Below are 21,097 nucleotides of genomic sequence, written 5' to 3' on the forward strand. Positions count from 1 at the left end.
GTGTATTTTTTTCCATCATTTTATAATATAAAAATGTTAATTTTTTTTTAGCTTTTACTCTTGAGAAAGAGAACCTGGAAACTCTTGAAGCTCTTGGATACTTGGCCTCTTCACTAGGAGTCCTCCCTTCAGACTTTAGCTATGCTGGTATTAAAGATAAGAAAGCCATCACGTACCAGTCGGTGGTTGTGAAGAAAGTTACTCCAGAGAGGTGCAATATTTTTCTTCTTTTTCTATATTATTTGCATATGATCATTTTAAGAATATTACTTCAAGATGTACATTATGCTTTCAGCAATCCTTATTGTCTAGTCTACGGCAATTTGATCTCGAGATCACATGCGACATAGCTAAAGCTCCAGTCACTTTACACTATTTATCTGTTTAGAATTTTTTCTTCAGGCTACGTGAAGCAGAAGGATTACTAGAAAAAAAGGGGATGAAGATTTATAATGTACACCCAACTAACCAGCACTTACATCTTGCTCAGTTAAGTGGAAACCATTTCACCATTATTGTGAGAGACGTAAGATGTCACATTCGTGATAAAACGGACGACCTGAAGAAGAGAGTTGATGAGGCAGCACATAACGTCAAGGTATGTTGAGTGGCACAAGTGAACTTTCTCTAACATCTCTAACTTATAATAAATCTGACAGAACTATTATTGAGCAATAGCGTTAATATAGTAATTAAAAGCTATAAGGTCTTTCATTGCTGTTTACTTCTACTAGTTGCAGTAGAGAAATTGATTGTAGTAAATCTAGTCCAATAGCTACCTTAGTCTACTTTCTTTCCCCCCCTGACAAAGCCAGAGCGAAACACACAAACTTGCGCTGGAGTCATTCAGTCAACATTACTTTTTTTGTTGAGTGTTGCTTGAAAATGTATTTGCATCTGTCCAATACTATCTTATCACAGTTGTTATATCTTGTTTCTAGCTTTTTTACTGCTTTTGTTAGCTTGTTTGCTAGTGAATATATTCTTTGGTCCCTTATACCATTATTGTGTGATATTTTTGGCCCCCTATAAAGTGATGGTCTCCATTTCTATCAATTTAATTTTCCGTGTCGGCAATTTTCCGTGTCGGCAATTTTCCTGTGGGCATTTTTCCTGTGGGCATTTTTCATGTGGGCAATTTTCCTGTGGGCATTTTTCAGGGAACCGGCATTTCTTACATTGTGGTCTACTTTGGTTATCACTAGATAAAGAAGATTCAATTTGCAAGACTCTGTTGTATCGTCTAGTTCTAAAATCTCTGACTGCTGGATGAGAGGCCTCCGAGTCTCCTTACCTCTCCATGCTCTTTATTCCAGACTGGTGTGGCATTGTGTGTGCATCACGCCACAGTGAAGACATTGCCACAGCCTGGCTGGTCAGAAGAAGAGCCCAGTAATGCTGAGAGGTAAGGAGATAAACAGGCCAGAGTCCTGCGAATCGATTCTCCCATCTTTAGTTATTACATGTACTAAAAAGCTGATGAAAAACATGAGTCCCAAAAATATTAAATACCTTAACAATACTTTATAGAACAAGATTTCCCTTATATGCATGGGGAAATAAAGGTATATACACTAGAACTAAAAAATGAAAAACTTTATTAAATATCATATATCAATAAAATGCCATGAGACAATATACATCTAGAGAACGACATAATAAAAACACAACAAACACAGAAATAGCACAATGAGCACCTCGCAGTATCAAAATATGAGTAGGATTGGCATGCAAGAATTGCCTATAAATGTAATCTAGACATTACAAGTATAATTACATAGTCCTATATAATCTAATGTGCTAATACAAGGTACACAAGACCCTATTCCCCAAAGCACATGACTAACTCTGTACTGCCAATAAGCATACGGGCAAAATGATCACTATTAGACATGGACTCAGAAAGGTATGCAAAACTAACTATATACTCTTGTGAGTCACAATAAGGCCTAACTGAGACCGTGCTGCTTAAACAGAGCCCATGTATAGAAAATTATGAAATCCCAGATTCCAATCAGTATGCACAGTCTATACTTACAATGAATCCCATGAGCCACATTCAGCACTCACCACTATTATAGTGGTATGCTATAGGTAACAAACCATATCTATACATCCATATTACAAGGTGTCAGAGGTGGACTTACAAGGGGAATTGCAAGAGGTGCCGTGCGTCTGTGCTGTGCACACGGCACCTCTTGCAATTCCCCTTGTGGAGTAAAAAAACTTTTTGATTATTTTACAACCCATGGGGAGTGCTATTGAAATTTTTTAGTTTTGACTGTCACTTATAACTGAGTGAGATGCAGATAGTTTTACTTTTTTATAGTGTGTAGAATTAGAAAAATATTGTGTTTAGTACTATATATAACACAAAAATGTGTAGATTTGTCAAAGGTTTTGTTTAGGTTAGGTAGTCCTAAATTGGTAGTCCAGATTGCTTTAGCCAAGGATAACTTACAGACTTTTGCAGTGCTACAGTTTTAATTTTAACTTGTGTTTTTAGTAAGGCCTTCCCTTTTTTTCACATGATGTCTTTCTTATTAACATATTTGACACACTGAAGTTATTTTACTAAGTATCTCTGAAGCCTTCAAAATAATTCCAAATAGTGGCCAGAACACAAAGGGGTACATGAAAATTCTTTTGTTTGGATGAAATCACATTTGATAAGCCATTACAGTTATTTGTTTGTGTTACAGAATATCTTTTGTTTTTCTATCATTTCAGAAAAGAGGCTTTATAAACTATTATGGACCACAAAGATTTGGGAAAGGGCAAAACATGCAGTCACATAAGATTGGATTGGCTTTACTGAAAGAAGAAATGGTATGTACCATCTTGCTGCTGTTGAATTTCTGTAACTCTTTTACCTAGCTCTGTTTTTTTAAAGCTGATGCAAATTAGAGTTCATGCTCCTGACAACTCTCTCTGCTCCCTCTTCCCTTCTCTCAGTGTCAGACATACCAGGAGGGAAGGGGGAAGTTGTACCCATATCTCCAGAGTCTATGGACGAAAGTTTTTAAAGTCTTAGGCCTCTTTCATGCATCCTGATATTTCCGGTACTGGAAAAAACAGTACTGGTGCTGTCCGTGTGTTACATATCTGTGTCATACTTGTGACATCTGTGTGCCTTCCATGTGCTGTATCAATGTGACACATACCGGTGCCTGGGAAAAGCATATAGTGCTGTTCCTAGGCGCAGAATGCAAAATTCATCAATGTCACCTAATCTCTCTGGCAACACTGATAAAACTTGTAGTCAGCACCGCCATCAGTGTATTGCGTGAATAAAATAAATTAAAAAAAAAAACGGCGTGGTGTTCCCTTCATTTTCCTAATCATCTGTTTGAAAGCCAATGGCTGGGAGCTGATGTTAATATTCTGGCAAGGGGGCAATAGCCATAAAGGTTCCTATGCTATTAATAACAGCTCAGAGCTGTTTGCTTAGGCTTTACTGTTTATTATAGTGAGATCACCCCCTTCCCCCCCCCAAAAAAAAAAAATGATGTGGAGTACTCTTATATCTACTAACCAGCAAAGGCTAAACAGACAGCTGTGGGCTGATATTAATAGCATAGGAAGGGGCCATAGATATTGGCCTGCTCCCAGACTAAGAACATCAGCCCTCAGCAGCCTCAGAAACGGCGCATGCATTAGATGCATCCAAATCTGGCACTTAGCCTCTTCCCACTTGCCCTGGTGCAAGTGGGGTAATATTCCTGGGGTTGATGTCAGCTTTTAATTGTCAGCTGACATCAAGCCCATAGGTTAGTAATGGAGAAGTGTTTATCAAATGCCTCCATTACAAACCCCATAGTCATATTTTAATAAACAGCCAGAATAAAGTCCTTTATTTGAAATAAAAACTTCTCACACCCTCTTGTATCCATTTATTCAAGAAAAAAGAAAAGTTATACTCACCTTTCCACCAATAATCCATTAATGCCCATGTCCCACAACGATCCTGATGGTATGGTGAGCGGTCGCATCAGTGGTGCGACCGCTCACCACGCCAGCTGAAAAACTGAGCTGAGCATGAGAACACGCCTGCAGGCAACCGGTAGTGACGTCATTAAGGCGACTGCCGGCCGGTCACAGACAGCACTTCTCACACTCAGCTCAATGTGTTCCTGCTGGTGAGGTGAGCGGTTGGGTCACTTATATAAACTCTCACCAAACCATCCAGATCTTCGTGGGACATGGGCATTAATGGGTTATTGGCATAAAGGTGAGTATAACTTTACTTTTTTATTTTTTGTTGAATAAATGGGTGTTTATTTCAATTAAAGGGCCTTACTCTTTCTGTGTCTTTATTAAATTGGACTATGGGGTTAGTAGTGGGGGTGTCTGATAGACATTTGTTCATTACTAACACATGGGCTTGATGTCAGCAAACATAAAACAGCTGCCATCAACCCCACCAGGTCAAGTGGGAAGAGTGGAGGCTAAGCTCCAGATTTGGAGCATCTAATGGATGCACCATTTCTGGAGCGGCTGAGGGATGATGTTCTTAGTCTGGGTGGGGGCAATATGCATGGCCCCTTCCTAGACTATTACTATCAGCCCGCAACTGTCTGTTTAGCCTTTGGTGGTAAGTAAATAAAGGGGCGACCCCACATAATTTTTTGGAGAGGGTCTCCCCTATAATATCTAGTAATGGCTAAGCAAACAGCTATGAGCTGATATTAATAGCTTGAGAACCTTTAAGGCTATTGGCCTCTCCCAGAATATTAACATCAGTCCCCAGCCGTCAGGTTTCCCTCAGCTGGTTTTGAAAATGAAGGGGGACCTCACACCGTTTTTTTAAATTGAATTATATATTTTACACACGCTATACACAGTCAGTGGGTGCTGACTCCAGCTCCCATCTGCGTCGCCTGGTCTCACTGATCGGAGGGAGACCAGGCAACAATGATGAGAGCTGTATTCAGCACTCGGCGCCTGGGAATAGCGCTAATTGTACTGCTTTCCCCAGGCGCTGGTACGTATCACACTGATGACACACAGATGTCATCCGCGTGTCATCAGTAAGCAGGTGTACGGGACGTTTTACGGACCGTGCTGCCGGAGTAAACGGACATGACTACCTGTTTTGCACACGGTTTGTGTGAACACACATGAATGTGCCCAAACCAATAGATTATAACGGGTCTACATGTGTAAGTGTCTCAGGTACGTGTGAAAACTGTTACCACACATATCAGAGACACTGATGTGTGAAGGAGACCTTATGTAGAGTAGAGAAAACAGGCTAGAGACAAGGAGGAAAGCACATGCAGGAGAATGTATAGTACTGGAGCCGTGATGTTACATGAAAGCAAGTGCAGACAGCAGTATCCTGGATATACGCAGACCTCATATCCAGCATGTATAACAGGGAGGGACACTCCCACAAGAAAAAAATCTGAAACTTGGATTAGGTTGCAAAATTGTGTATGCAGAACACATCCAAAGAGATGGACAGTGTGGCTCAGTGGTTAGCACTCCCCAAGGGCTGTGGAGTCGTGAAGCCAAACTTCCGACTCCACAATGTCCCTGACTCCAACTCCTGACTCCACAGCACTGGGAGAGGAGCTTCACTACTGAGCATGTACTTAAGTGCAGCACAGATTCATCTCAACTAAAAGCCTAGATCCTTAGATCAAGAACAGAGCAGACATTTATAGGACATTTCAGAACTTTCCCAAATTGTTATAAAAACATTCATCTCATACTGCATTGAACAACTGTACTCAATTTATTATATAATTTAGGAGTCTGAGTCGGTCCATTTTATACCAACTCTGACTCTAACAAAATGAACACTGACTGACTCTGACTCGGGCTCCACAGCCTTGCTTGCAGCGCTGGAGTCCTGGGTTCCAATCCCACCAAGAACAACATTTGTAAAGAGTTTGTATGACCTCCCCATGTCTGTCTGGTTTTCCTCCGGGTTCTCCGGTTTCCTTCCACACTCCAAAGACATACTGATAGGGAATTTAGATTGTTATCCCCAATGGGGACAGTGATGGTGATCTCTGTAAAGTGCTGTGGAATTAATGGTGCTATATAAGAGAGTAAAATACATAACAGTAATGTTTTTGTTAGATCAGATTTTTTATTGATGGTTTTGTTGTGCCATTAGATCTGCATTCATTGAATATCATAATTGTAATGAATGCACTTTGTTGAGTTCTGAATTTAGTCTGACATTGCATCTTATAAAAAGTCTTTTTATATTTTATGTTCAAAAAAAGCGGAAGGAGGTGCTACTTCGTAAATATGGGTATGTTTCACAGTGTCTAAAGCTGTACAACAGATTCTTTAGTTCTCCAGTTACAAAGTCATCTAATTTATTTAGTAATTGGTTTTCATTTTAATTCTGTGTAATTGATAAATTGATAATAATGGACCATTCATTAAAATGAAAACTTTAATTTCCAGACAAAGGCTATCAAATTGTTTTTTATCCCTGAAGAAAGTGATGATCCTGTAAATAAAGCAAAAAGATATTTTTCCCAAACCGGTAAGCACTAAATACAGTGTGTGTAAAATATGCTTATTTACGTAATATTTTCTGTATTTTTGTATCTGCTTACATTTATACACCTAATTGTTATGAAAGGCAATTCAGTACTACAATGGACATAGCGGTCAGAGCACATACAGTGATCTGACAATAACCCAAAATCATAGAACGAGCTCTGAGACGTGGGAACTCTGCAGACCGCAATCCCTAATCCTCTCCAAACAACACTAGAGGCAGCCGTGGATTGCGCCTAACTCTGCCTATGCAACTCGGCACAGCCTGAGAAACTAACTAGCCTGAAGATAGAAAATAAGCCTACCTTGCCTCAGAGAAATACCCCAAAGGAAAAGGCAGCCCCCCACATATAATGACTGTGAGTTAAGATGAAAAGACAAACGTAGAGATGAAATAGATTCAGCAAAGTGAGGCCCGACTTTCTTAACAGATCGAGGATAGAAAAGGTAACTTTGCGGTCTACACAAAACCCTAAAGAAAACCACGCAAAGGGGGCAAAAAGACCCTCCGTACCGAACTAACGGCACGGAGGTACACCCTTTGCGTCCCAGAGCATCCAGCAACAAATTAGACAAGCTGGACAGAAAAAATAGCAAACAAATAGCAAAGAAGAACTTATCTATGCAGAGCAGCAGGCCACAGGAATGATCCAGGGAAAAGCAAGTCCAACACTGGAACATTGACAGGAAGCCAGGATCAAAGCATCAGGTGGAGTTAAGTAGAGAAGCACCTAACGACCTCACCAGATCACCTGAGGGAGGAAACTCAGAAGCCGCAGTACCACTTCCCTCCACCAACAGAAGCTCACAGAGAGAATCAGCCGAAGTACCACTTGTGACCACAGGAGGGAGCTCTGCCACAGAATTCACAACAGTACCCCCCCCCTTGAGAAGGGGTCACCGAACCCTCACCAGAGCCCCCAGGCCGACCAGGATGAGCCACATGAAAGGCACGAACAAGATCGGGAGCATGGACATCAGAGGCAAAAACCCAGGAATTATCTTCCTGAGCATAACCCTTCCATTTAACCAGATACTGGAGTTTCCGTCTAGAAACACGAGAATCCAAAATCTTCTCCACAATATACTCCAATTCCCCCTCCACCAAAACCGGGGCAGGAGGATCAACAGATGGAACCATAGGTGCCACGTATCTCCGCAACAATGACCTATGGAATACGTTATGTATGGAAAAAGAATCTGGAAGGGTCAGACGAAAAGACACAGGATTAAGAACCTCAGAAATCCTATACGGACCAATGAAACGAGGTTTAAACTTAGGAGAGGAAACCTTCATAGGAATATGACGAGAAGATAACCAAACCAGATCCCCAACACGAAGTCGGGGACCCACAGGGCGTCTGCGATTAGCGAAACGTTGAGCCTTCTCCTGGGACAAGGTCAAATTGTCCACTACATGAGTCCAAATCTGCTGCAAGCTGTCCACCACAGTATCCACACCAGGACAGTACGAAGACTCAACCTGTCCTGAAGAGAAACGAGGATGGAACCCAGAATTGCAGAAAAATGGCGAAACCAAGGTAGCCGAGCTGGCCCGATTATTAAGGGCGAACTCAGCCAAAGGCAAAAAGGACACCCAGTCATCCTGATCGGCAGAAACAAAGCATCTCAGATATGTTTCCAAGGTCTGATTGGTTCGTTCGGTCTGGCCATTAGTCTGAGGATGGAAAGCCGAGGAAAAAGACAAGTCAATGCCCATCCTACCACAAAACGCTCGCCAAAACCTTGAAACAAACTGGGAACCTCTGTCAGAAACGATATTCTCTGGAATGCCATGTAAACGAACCACATGCTGGAAGAACAATGGCACCAAATCAGAGGAGGAAGGCAATTTAGACAAGGGTACCAGATGGACCATCTTAGAAAAGCGATCACAGACCACCCAAATGACTGACATCTTTTGAGAAACAGGAAGATCAGAAATAAAATCCATAGAGATATGTGTCCAAGGCCTCTTCGGGACCGGCAAGGGCAAATGCAACCCACTGGCACGAGAACAGCAGGGCTTAGCCCGAGCACAAATCCCACAGGACTGCACAAAAACACGCACATCACGCGACAGAGACGGCCACCAAAAGGATCTAGCCACCAACTCTCTGGTACCAAAGATTCCAGGATGACCAGCCAACACCGAACAATGAACCTCAGAGACAACTTTATTGGTCCACCTATCAGGGACAAACAGTCTCTCCGCTGGACAACGATCAGGTTTATTAGCCTGAAATTTTTGCAGCACCCGCCGCAAATCAGGGGAGATGGCAGACACAATTACTCCTTCCTTGAGGATACCCGCCGGCTCAAATAAACCCGGAGAGTCGGGCACAAAACTCCTAGACAGAGCATCCGCCTTCACATTTTTAGAGCCCGGAAGGTACGAAATCACAAAGTCAAAATGGGCAAAAAACAGCGACCAACGAGCCTGTCTAGGATTCAACCGCTTAGCAGACTCAAGATAAGTCAAGTTCTTATGATCAGTCAATACCACCACGCGATGCTTAGCTCCTTCAAGCCAATGACGCCACTCCTCGAATGCCCACTTCATGGCCAGCAACTCTCGGTTGCCCACATCATAATTTCGCTCAGCAGGCGAAAACTTCCTGGAAAAAAAGCGCATGGTTTCATCACTGAGCAATCAGAACCTCTCTGCGACAAAACAGCCCCTGCTCCAATCTCAGAAGCATCAACCTCGACCTGGAACGGAAGAGAAACATCTGGTTGACACAACACAGGGGCAGAAGAAAAACGACTCTTCAAGTCTTGAATAGCTTCCACAGCAGCAGAAGACCAATTGACCAAATCAGCACCCTTCTTGGTCAAATCGGTCAATGGTTTGGCAATACTAGAAAAATTGCAGATGAAGCGACGATAAAAATTAGCAAAGCCCAGGAACTTTTGCAGACTTTTCAGAGATGTCGGCTGAGTCCAATCATGGATGGCTTGGACCTTAACAGGATCCATCTCGATAGTAGAAGGGGAAAAGATGAACCCCAAAAATGAAACCTTCTGCACACCAAAGAGACACTTTGATCCCTTCAAAAACAAAGAATTAGCACGCAGGACCTGAAAAACTGTTCTGACCTGCTTCACATGAGACTCCCAATCATCCGAGAAGATCAAAATGTCATCCAAGTACACAATCAGGAATTTATCCAGGTACTCTCGGAAGATGTCATGCATAAAGGACTGAAACACTGATGGAGCATTGGCAAGTCCGAATGGCATCACTAGATACTCAAAATGACCCTCGGGCGTATTAAATGCAGTTTTCCATTCATCTCCTCGCCTGATTCGCACCAGATTATACGCACCACGAAGATCTATCTTGGTGAACCAACTAGCCCCCTTAATCCGAGCAAACAAATCAGATAACAATGGCAAGGGGTACTGAAATTTAACCGTGATCTTATTTAGAAGGCGGTAATTTATACAAGGTCTCAGCGAACCATCCTTCTTGGCTACAAAAAAGAACCCTGCTCCTAATGGTGACGATGACGGGCAAATATGCCCCTTCTCCAGGGATTCCTTCACATAACTGCGCATAGCGGCGTGCTCAGGCACGGATAAATTAAACAGTCGACCTTTTGGGAATTTACTACCAGGAATCAAATTGATAGCACAATCACAATCCCTATGCGGTGGTAGGGCATCGGACTTGGGCTCATCAAATACATCCCGGTAATCAGACAAGAACTCTGGAACCTCAGAAGGGGTGGATGACGAAATTGACAGAAATGGAACATCACCATGTACCCCCTGACAACCCCAGCTGGACACCGACATGGATTTCCAATCTAATACTGGATTATGGGCTTGTAGCCATGGCAACCCCAACACGACCACATCATGCAGATTATGCAACACCAGAAAGCGAATAACCTCCTGATGTGCAGGAGCCATGCACATGGTCAGCTGGGTCCAGTATTGAGGCTTATTCTTGGCCAAAGGCGTGGCATCAATTCCTCTCAATGGAATAGGACACTGCAAGGGCTCTAAGAGAAACCCACAACGCTTAGCATACTCCAAGTCCATCAAATTCAGGGCAGCGCCTGAATCCACAAATGCCATGACAGAATACGATGACAAAGAGCAGATCAAGGTAACGGACAGAAGAAATTTTGACTGTACCGTACCAATGGTGGCAGACCTAGCGAACCGCTTAGTGCGCTTAGGACAATCAGAGATAGCATGAGTGGAATCACCACAGTAGAAACACAGCCCATTCAGACGTCTGTGTTCTTGCCGTTTAACTCTGGTCAAAGTCCTATCGCACTGCATAGGCTCAGGTTTAAGCTCAGGTAATACCGCCAAATGGTGCACAGATTTACGCTCACGCAAGCGTCGACCGATCTGAATGGCCAAAGACATAGACTCATTCAAACCAGCAGGCAAAGGAAATCCCACCATGACATCCTTAAGGGCTTCAGAGAGACCCTTTCTGAACATAGCTGCCAGCGCAGATTCATTCCATTGAGTGAGCACGGACCACTTTCTAAATTTCTGACAATATACCTCTATCTCATCCTGACCCTGACAAAGAGCCAGCAAATTTTTCTCTGCCTGATCCACTGAATTAGGTTCATCGTACAGCAATCCGAGCGCCAGGAAAAACGCATCGATATTACTCAATGCAGGATCTCCTGGCGCAAGAGAAAATGCCCAGTCCTGAGGGTCGCCGCGCAAAAAAGAAATAACAATCAAAACCTGTTGAACTGGATCACCAGAGGAGCGAGGTTTCAAGGCCAGAAATAATTTACAATTATTTTTGAAACTCAGAAACTTAGTTCTATCTCCAAAAAACAAATCAGGAATAGGAATTCTTGGTTCCAACATAGCTTTCTGATCAATAGTGTCTTGAATCTTTTGTACTCTTGCCGAGAGCTGATCCACAAATGAAGACAGACTTCTAATGTCCATCGCTACACCTGTGTACTGAACCACCCAAATGTCTAGGGGAAAAAAAAGGCAAAACACAGTGCAAAGAAAAAAAAATGGTCTCAGAACTTCTTTTTTCCCTCTATTGAGAATCATTAGTACTTTTGGCTTCCTGTACTGTTATGAAAGGCAATTCAGTACTACAATGGACATAGCGGTCAGAGCACATACAGTGATCTGACAATAACCCAAAATCATAGAACGAGCTCTGAGACGTGGGAACTCTGCAGACCGCAATCCCTAATCCTCTCCAAACAACACTAGAGGCAGCCGTGGATTGCGCCTAACTCTGCCTATGCAACTCGGCACAGCCTGAGAAACTAACTAGCCTGAAGATAGAAAATAAGCCTACCTTGCCTCAGAGAAATACCCCAAAGGAAAAGGCAGCCCCCCACATATAATGACTGTGAGTTAAGATGAAAAGACAAACGTAGAGATGAAATAGATTCAGCAAAGTGAGGCCCGACTTTCTTAACAGATCGAGGATAGAAAAGGTAACTTTGCGGTCTACACAAAACCCTAAAGAAAACCACGCAAAGGGGGCAAAAAGACCCTCCGTACCGAACTAACGGCACGGAGGTACACCCTTTGCGTCCCAGAGCATCCAGCAACAAATTAGACAAGCTGGACAGAAAAAATAGCAAACAAATAGCAAAGAAGAACTTATCTATGCAGAGCAGCAGGCCACAGGAATGATCCAGGGAAAAGCAAGTCCAACACTGGAACATTGACAGGAAGCCAGGATCAAAGCATCAGGCGGAGTTAAGTAGAGAAGCACCTAACGACCTCACCAGATCACCTGAGGGAGGAAACTCAGAAGCCGCAGTACCACTTCCCTCCACCAACAGAAGCTCACAGAGAGAATCAGCCGAAGTACCACTTGTGACCACAGGAGGGAGCTCTGCCACAGAATTCACAACAGTACCCCCCCCCCTTGAGGAGGGGTCACCGAACCCTCACCAGAGCCCCCAGGCCGACCAGGATGAGCCACATGAAAGGCACGAACAAGATCGGGAGCATGGACATCAGAGGCAAAAACCCAGGAATTATCTTCCTGAGCATAACCCTTCCATTTAACCAGATACTGGAGTTTCCGTCTAGAAACACGAGAATCCAAAATCTTCTCCACAATATACTCCAATTCCCCCTCCACCAAAACCGGGGCAGGAGGATCAACAGATGGAACCATAGGTGCCACGTATCTCCGCAACAATGACCTATGGAATACGTTATGTATGGAAAAAGAATCTGGAAGGGTCAGACGAAAAGACACAGGATTAAGAACCTCAGAAATCCTATACGGACCAATGAAACGAGGTTTAAACTTAGGAGAGGAAACCTTCATAGGAATATGACGAGAAGATAACCAAACCAGATCCCCAACACGAAGTCGGGGACCCACAGGGCGTCTGCGATTAGCGAAACGTTGAGCCTTCTCCTGGGACAAGGTCAAATTGTCCACTACATGAGTCCAAATCTGCTGCAACCTGTCCACCACAGTATCCACACCAGGACAGTCCGAAGACTCAACCTGTCCTGAAGAGAAACGAGGATGGAACCCAGAATTGCAGAAAAATGGCGAAACCAAGGTAGCCGAGCTGGCCCGATTATTAAGGGCGAACTCAGCCAAAGGCAAAAAGGACACCCAGTCATCCTGATCGGCAGAAACAAAGCATCTCAGATATGTTTCCAAGGTCTGATTGGTTCGTTCGGTCTGGCCATTAGTCTGAGGATGGAAAGCCGAGGAAAAAGACAAGTCAATGCCCATCCTACCACAAAACGCTCGCCAAAACCTTGAAACAAACTGGGAACTTCTGTCAGAAACGATATTCTCTGGAATGCCATGTAAACGAACCACATGCTGGAAGAACAATGGCACCAAATCAGAGGAGGAAGGCAATTTAGACAAGGGTACCAGATGGACCATCTTAGAAAAGCGATCACAGACCACCCAAATGACTGACATCTTTTGAGAAACAGGAAGATCAGAAATAAAATCCATAGAGATATGTGTCCAAGGCCTCTTCGGGACCGGCAAGGGCAAAAGCAACCCACTGGCACGAGAACAGCAGGGCTTAGCCCGAGCACAAATCCCACAGGACTGCACAAAAACACGCACATCACGCGACAGAGACGGCCACCAAAAGGATCTAGCCACCAACTCTCTGGTACCAAAGATTCCAGGATGACCAGCCAACACCGAACAATGAACCTCAGAGACAACTTTATTGGTCCACCTATCAGGGACAAACAGTCTCTCCGCTGGACAACGATCAGGTTTATTAGCCTGAAATTTTTGCAGCACCCGCCGCAAATCAGGGGAGATGGCAGACACAATTACTCCTTCCTTGAGGATACCCGCCGGCTCAAATAAACCCGGAGAGTCGGGCACAAAACTCCTAGACAGAGCATCCGCCTTCACATTTTTAGAGCCCGGAAGGTACGAAATCACAAAGTCAAAACGGGCAAAAAACAGCGACCAACGAGCCTGTCTAGGATTCAACCGCTTAGCAGACTCAAGATAAGTCAAGTTCTTATGATCAGTCAATACCACCACGAGATGCTTAGCTCCTTCAAGCCAATGACGCCACTCCTCGAATGCCCACTTCATGGCCAGCAACTCTCGGTTGCCCACATCATAATTTCGCTCAGCAGGCGAAAACTTCCTGGAAAAAAAGCGCATGGTTTCATCACTGAGCAATCAGAACCTCTCTGCGACAAAACAGCCCCTGCTCCAATCTCAGAAGCATCAACCTCGACCTGGAACGGAAGAGAAACATCTGGTTGACACAACACAGGGGCAGAAGAAAAACGACTCTTCAAGTCTTGAATAGCTTCCACAGCAGCAGAAGACCAATTGACCAAATCAGCACCCTTCTTGGTCAAATCGGTCAATGGTTTGGCAATACTAGAAAAATTGCAGATGAAGCGACGATAAAAATTAGCAAAGCCCAGGAACTTTTGCAGACTTTTCAGAGATGTCGGCTGAGTCCAATCATGGATGGCTTGGACCTTAACAGGATCCATCTCGATAGTAGAAGGGGAAAAGATGAACCCCAAAAATGAAACCTTCTGCACACCAAAGAGACACTTTGATCCCTTCAAAAACAAAGAATTAGCACGCAGGACCTGAAAAACTGTTCTGACCTGCTTCACATGAGACTCCCAATCATCCGAGAAGATCAAAATGTCATCCAAGTACACAATCAGGAATTTATCCAGGTACTCTCGGAAGATGTCATGCATAAAGGACTGAAACACTGATGGAGCATTGGCAAGTCCGAATGGCATCACTAGATACTCAAAATGACCCTCGGGCGTATTAAATGCAGTTTTCCATTCATCTCCTCGCCTGATTCGCACCAGATTATACGCACCACGAAGATCTATCTTGGTGAACCAACTAGCCCCCTTAATCCGAGCAAACAAATCAGATAACAATGGCAAGGGGTACTGAAATTTAACCGTGATCTTATTTAGAAGGCGGTAATTTATACAAGGTCTCAGCGAACCATCCTTCTTGGCTACAAAAAAGAACCCTGCTCCTAATGGTGACGATGACGGGCGAATATGCCCCTTCTCCAGGGATTCCTTCACATAACTGCGCATAGCGGCGTGCTCAGGCACGGATAAATTAAACAGTCGACCTTTTGGGAATTTACTACCAGGAATCAAATTGATAGCACAATCACAATCCCTATGCGGTGGTAGGGCATCGGACTTGGGCTCATCAAATACATCCCGGTAATCAGACAAGAACTCTGGAACCTCAGAAGGGGTGGATGACGAAATTGACAGAAATGGAACATCACCATGTACCCCCTGACAACCCCAGCTGGACACCGACATGGATTTCCAATCTAATACTGGATTATGGGCTTGTAGCCATGGCAACCCCAACACGACCACATCATGCAGATTATGCAACACCAGAAAGCGAATAACCTCCTGATGTGCAGGAGCCATGCACATGGTCAGCTGGGTCCAGTATTGAGGCTTATTCTTGGCCAAAGGCGTGGCATCAATTCCTCTCAATGGAATAGGACACTGCAAGGGCTCTAAGAGAAACCCACAACGCTTAGCATACTCCAAGTCCATCAAATTCAGGGCAGCGCCTGAATCCACAAATGCCATGACAGAATACGATGACAAAGAGCAGATCAAGGTAACGGACAGAAGAAATTTTGACTGTACCGTACCAATGGTGGCAGACCTAGCGAACCGCTTAGTGCGCTTAGGACAATCAGAGATAGCATGAGTGGAATCACCACAGTAGAAACACAGCCCATTCAGACGTCTGTGTTCTTGCCGTTTAACTCTGGTCAAAGTCCTATCGCACTGCATAGGCTCAGGTTTAAGCTCAGGTAATACCGCCAAATGGTGCACAGATTTACGCTCACGCAAGCGTCGACCGATCTGAATGGCCAAAGACATAGACTCATTCAAACCAGCAGGCAAAGGAAATCCCACCATGACATCCTTAAGGGCTTCAGAGAGACCCTTTCTGAACATAGCTGCCAGCGCAGATTCATTCCATTGAGTGAGCACGGACCACTTTCTAAATTTCTGACAATATACCTCTATCTCATCCTGACCCTGACAAAGAGCCAGCAAATTTTTCTCTGCCTGATCCACTGAATTAGGTTCATCGTACAGCAATCCGAGCGCCAGGAAAAACGCATCGATATTACTCAATGCAGGATCTCCTGGCGCAAGAGAAAATGCCCAGTCCTGAGGGTCGCCGCGCAAAAAAGAAATAACAATCAAAACCTGTTGAACTGGATCACCAGAGGAGCGAGGTTTCAAGGCCAGAAATAATTTACAATTATTTTTGAAACTCAGAAACTTAGTTCTATCTCCAAAAAACAAATCAGGAATAGGAATTCTTGGTTCCAACATAGCTTTCTGATCAATAGTGTCTTGAATCTTTTGTACTCTTGCCGAGAGCTGATCCACAAATGAAGACAGACTTCTAATGTCCATCGCTACACCTGTGTACTGAACCACCCAAATGTCTAGGGGAAAAAAAAGGCAAAACACAGTGCAAAGAAAAAAAATGGTCTCAGAACTTCTTTTTTCCCTCTATTGAGAATCATTAGTACTTTTGGCTTCCTGTACTGTTATGAAAGGCAATTCAGTACTACAATGGACATAGCGGTCAGAGCACATACAGTGATCTGACAATAACCCAAAATCATAGAACGAGCTCTGAGACGTGGGAACTCTGCAGACCGCAATCCCTAATCCTCTCCAAACAACACTAGAGGCAGCCGTGGATTGCGCCTAACTCTGCCTATGCAACTCGGCACAGCCTGAGAAACTAACTAGCCTGAAGATAGAAAATAAGCCTACCTTGTCTCAGAGAAATACCCCAAAGGAAAAGGCAGCCCCCCACATATAATGACTGTGAGTTAAGATGAAAAGACAAACGTAGAGATGAAATAGATTCAGCAAAGTGAGGCCCGACTTTCTTAACAGATCGAGGATAGAAAAGGTAACTTTGCGGTCTACACAAAACCCTAAAGAAAACCACGCAAAGGGGGCAAAAAGACCCTCCGTACCGAACTAACGGCACGGAGGTACACCCTTTGCGTCCCAGAGCATCCAGCAACAAATTAGACAAGCTGGACAGAAAAAATAGCAAACAAATAGCAAAGAAGAACTTAGCTATGCAGAGCAGCAGGCCACAGGAATGATCCAGGGAAAAGCAAGTCCAACACTGGAACATTGACAGGAAGCCAGGATCAAAGCATCAGGTGGAGTTAAGTAGAGAAGCACCTAACGACCTCACCAGATCACCTGAGGGAGGAAACTCAGAAGCCGCAGTACCACTTCCCTCCACCAACAGAAGCTCACAGAGAGAATCAGCCGAAGTACCACTTGTGACCACAGGAGGGAGCTCTGCCACAGAATTCACAACACCTAATAGACCCTAGTCAAAGAAATTTGAATCAAGTATGTTCAAGGCTTATACTTGGATTTCACCGCTGGATCTGACAGTGAATTTTCACTAAAGTTCTAGTTGTCTTCCTCTCTGAAGAGACAATTTGCATATTGCTTTCTTAAAAAAAAAACAGCCTCTTCTAGGCATAAAGGTGTCACCGCAAATAAAGAGTTCATTTAGAAGGGTACATAAGTCAGTGCAGGCTCACCAGAATGGATTAGAGTCCTTTCTACTGGAGCAAACTTCATACACAGAAGAGGTATGATCCATCCAGTCTCTATAGCCCCTTCAGCCTGAATTCCAGCTCCAAGCAGGCATAGTTCCTAGGCATAGTTCACACTGAACAGGCTGCAGCTTTCACACAGTTCTCTGCAGCTCCAACACACAGACTGCTCAACCTTCCTAGCTGACCCAGGCAGTCTTCATTCAGAGAGTCCCTGGCATGTCTCTCCTCCAGCAATAGCTCACATATGGGCTGGTCACTTGCCAGCAGCACACACGACTCAACATGCAGCAGACTGACCCACCTAGTGAACACAGGCCCTGGTTCTTAGTCAAAACTAGGCAGGTTTGTTTAATCGAGAGCTGCAGTGATAGGATTTAACCCTGCCCTGCTGTGAAATCTGTAGAAAAACACTGCAAAAATAGTTTTTTCATCATACTGCCACAAAAAAAGTGGAATAAAATCGGATGAAAAATTTGCATTTGTAGATAGATAGGGTTACTGAAAACATAATTTTGTCCAACAAAATTCCAGCCCTCTCATGGCTCTGTTATCGGTCTTAGAATATGTAAATTTGTAAAAAAAAAGATCTTAGTGAGTAAAAGTAGCAAAACATAAGAACAAAATATATAAATCTGGCATCGCTGTAATTGTACTGAACAGAATAATAAAGATGTCCTATCACCTTTACTGTATAGTAAATGACGTTAAAAAAAGTTAACATTTTTTGGGAATTGTTTTTTGTTCAAACTTTCTCTCAAAAATTGGATTAGAAAGTGATCAAAAATTGCTATGCATCCTGAAATGATAATAATAAAAGTTTCAACTTATCTAGAAAAAAACAGCCCTCTGTACAGAAAATAAAAGGAAATAGCTCTCCAAATATTTAAAAAATATTTTGTTTTTTTTAGTGTGTGAAAGTAGCAAAACATAAAAAAACCTATATAAATCTGGCAACACTGTAATTATACTTAGCCATAAAATAAATCTGCTCTTTCATTTAACTGCATGGTGAACGGTGTAAAAATATAACAGCAATTCTAGAACTGCTGTTTATTTGTTCTTTTGCTTCTTATAAATGTGAATAAGGCCGGGATCACACATAGCGAGATACGGCCGAGTCTCGCAGGTTAAAAACAAGCTCTGTCACCGGCACTCTGGAGCGGAGCGTGCGGCCGCATAGCAATACATGGAGCTGCACGCTCCGCTCCGGAGTGCCAGTGCCAGAGCTTGTTTTTAACCTGTGAGACTCGACCGTATCTCGCTGTAGTGTGACTCCGGCCTAAGGCTCAGATCACATTTATCACGTGTTCTATACTGAGCACTTAAGTTTGTGTTTTCTTCTTAAAATCACATTATTTCTGTTACATTACGGTGGAGAAAACCACTTTGATCACTGCAGGCGGCCAATTTTTTTTCTTTTATTAAAAACTAGCTGAAGAGTCCGGCGTTGCCTGGGCATAGTAAATATCTGTGGTTAGTTATAGCACCTCACTTCTCTTATTTTCCCATCACGCCTCTCATTTTCCCAATCACATCTTTCATTTTCCCCCTCACATCTCTCATTTTCTCCCTCACACCTCTCATTTTCTCCTTCACTCCTCTCATCCCCCCTAACACTTGTCATTTCAACCTCACATCTGTCATTTTCTGATCACTCCACTATTTTTCCTCACTCCTCTCATTTTGCACTCACACCTTTTCATTTTCACCTCACACCTCTCATTTTCACCTCATCACCTCAGTATATACATGTTTGTCATCTCCCTTATATATAGTATACATCTGTATGTCATCTCCTGTATATAGTATATACCTGTATGTCATCTCCCCTGTATATAGTATATACCTGCTGTGTGTCATCTCCCCTGTATTTAGTATATACCTGTATGTCATCTCCTATATATAGTATATACCTGAATGTCATCTCCTTCTATATATAGTATATACCTGTATGTCATCTCCTCCTGTATATAGTATATACCTGTGTGTCATCTCCCCTGTATATAGTATATATCTGTGTATCATCTCCTCCTGTATATAGTATATACCTGCATGTCATCTTCTATATATAGCATATACCTGTGTGTCATCTCCTCCTCTATATAGTATATATCTGTGTGTCATCTCCCCTATATATAGTATATACCTGTGTGTCATCTCCTCCTGTATTAGACCTCGTTCACACGTTATTTGCTCAGTATTTTTACCTCAGTATTTGTAAGCTAAATTGGCAGCCTGATAAATCCCCAGCCAACAGGAAGCCCTCCCCCTGGCAGTATATATTAGCTCACACATACACATATTAGACAGGTCATGTGACTGACAGCTGCCGTATTTCCTATATGGTACATTTGTTGTAGTTTGTCTGCTTATTAATCAGATTTTTATTTTTGAAGGATAATGCCAGACTTGTGTGTGTTTTAGGGCGAGTTTCGTTTGTCAAGTTGTGTGTGTTGAGTTGCGTGTGGCGACATGCATTTAGCGACTTTTGTGAGATGAGTTTTGTGTGGCAACATGCGTGTAGCAACTTTTTGTGTGTCGAGTTGCATGTGACAGGTTAGTGTAGCAAGTTGTGTGCAGCAAGTTTTGCACATGGCGAGTTTTGCGCGTGGCGAGTTTTATGTGTGGTGCCTTTTGAGTATGTGCAAGTTTTGTGTGAGGCAACTTTTGCATGTGTTGCAACTTTTGTGCATGTGGCAATTTTTCTGCGTGTGCAAGTTTTGCGTGTGGCGAGTTTTGCAAGAGCCTAGTTTTTGCATGTGGCGAGTTCTGCGCGTGGCGAGTTTTCAGCGGCGACTTTTGTGTTTCGACTTTTATGTGGCGAGGTTGGTGTATTTGTGGTGAAATGTGTGCTGATGGTAATATGTGTTCAAGCACGTGGTAGTGTGTGGCGCATTTTGTGTGTGTTCATATCCCCGTGTGTGGTGAGTATCCCATGTCGGGGCCCCACCTTAGCAACTGTACGGTATATACTCTTTGGCGCCATCGCTCTCATTCTTTAAGTCCCCCTTGTTCACATCTGGCAGCTGTCAATTTGCCTCCTACACTTTTCCTTTCATTTTTTCCCATTATGTAGATAGGGGCAAAATTGGTGAATTGGAAAGCGCGGGGTTAAAATTTCACCTCACAACATAGCCTATGACGCTCTCGGGGTCCAGACGTGTGACTGTGCAAAATATTGTGGCTGTAGCTGCGACGCCTCCAACACTTTTCCTTTCACTTTTTCCCCATTATGCAGATAGGGGAAAATTGTTTGGTGAATTGGAAAGCGCGTGGTTAAAATTTCACCTCACAACATAGCCTATGACGCTCTCAGGGTCCAGACGTGTGAATGTGCAAAATTTTGTGGCTGTAGCTGCGACTCGTCCAACACTTTTCCTTTCCCTTTTTTCCCCATTATGTAGATAGCGGCAAAATTGTTTGGTGAATTGAAACGCGCGGGGTTAAAA

The 21,097-nt window shown here is 43.4% G+C and overlaps 1 protein-coding gene across 1 annotated transcript in view; it reads left to right on the plus strand.

The window, feature by feature from the left end:
- Positions 1-21,097, plus strand: part of PUS7L (pseudouridine synthase 7 like) — a 103,367-nt gene that overhangs the window by 65,550 nt on the left and 16,720 nt on the right. The window contains exons 3-6 of the mRNA XM_069764736.1: positions 52-211; positions 403-598; positions 2,731-2,829; positions 6,427-6,508. Of these exons, the coding sequence (XP_069620837.1) occupies positions 52-211; positions 403-598; positions 2,731-2,829; positions 6,427-6,508 (537 nt within the window). The remainder of the gene's footprint in view (positions 1-51; positions 212-402; positions 599-2,730; positions 2,830-6,426; positions 6,509-21,097) is intronic.

Source organism: Ranitomeya imitator, chromosome 4 (genome assembly GCF_032444005.1).
Source record: "Ranitomeya imitator isolate aRanImi1 chromosome 4, aRanImi1.pri, whole genome shotgun sequence".
NCBI classification, from domain to species: domain Eukaryota; kingdom Metazoa; phylum Chordata; class Amphibia; order Anura; family Dendrobatidae; genus Ranitomeya; species Ranitomeya imitator.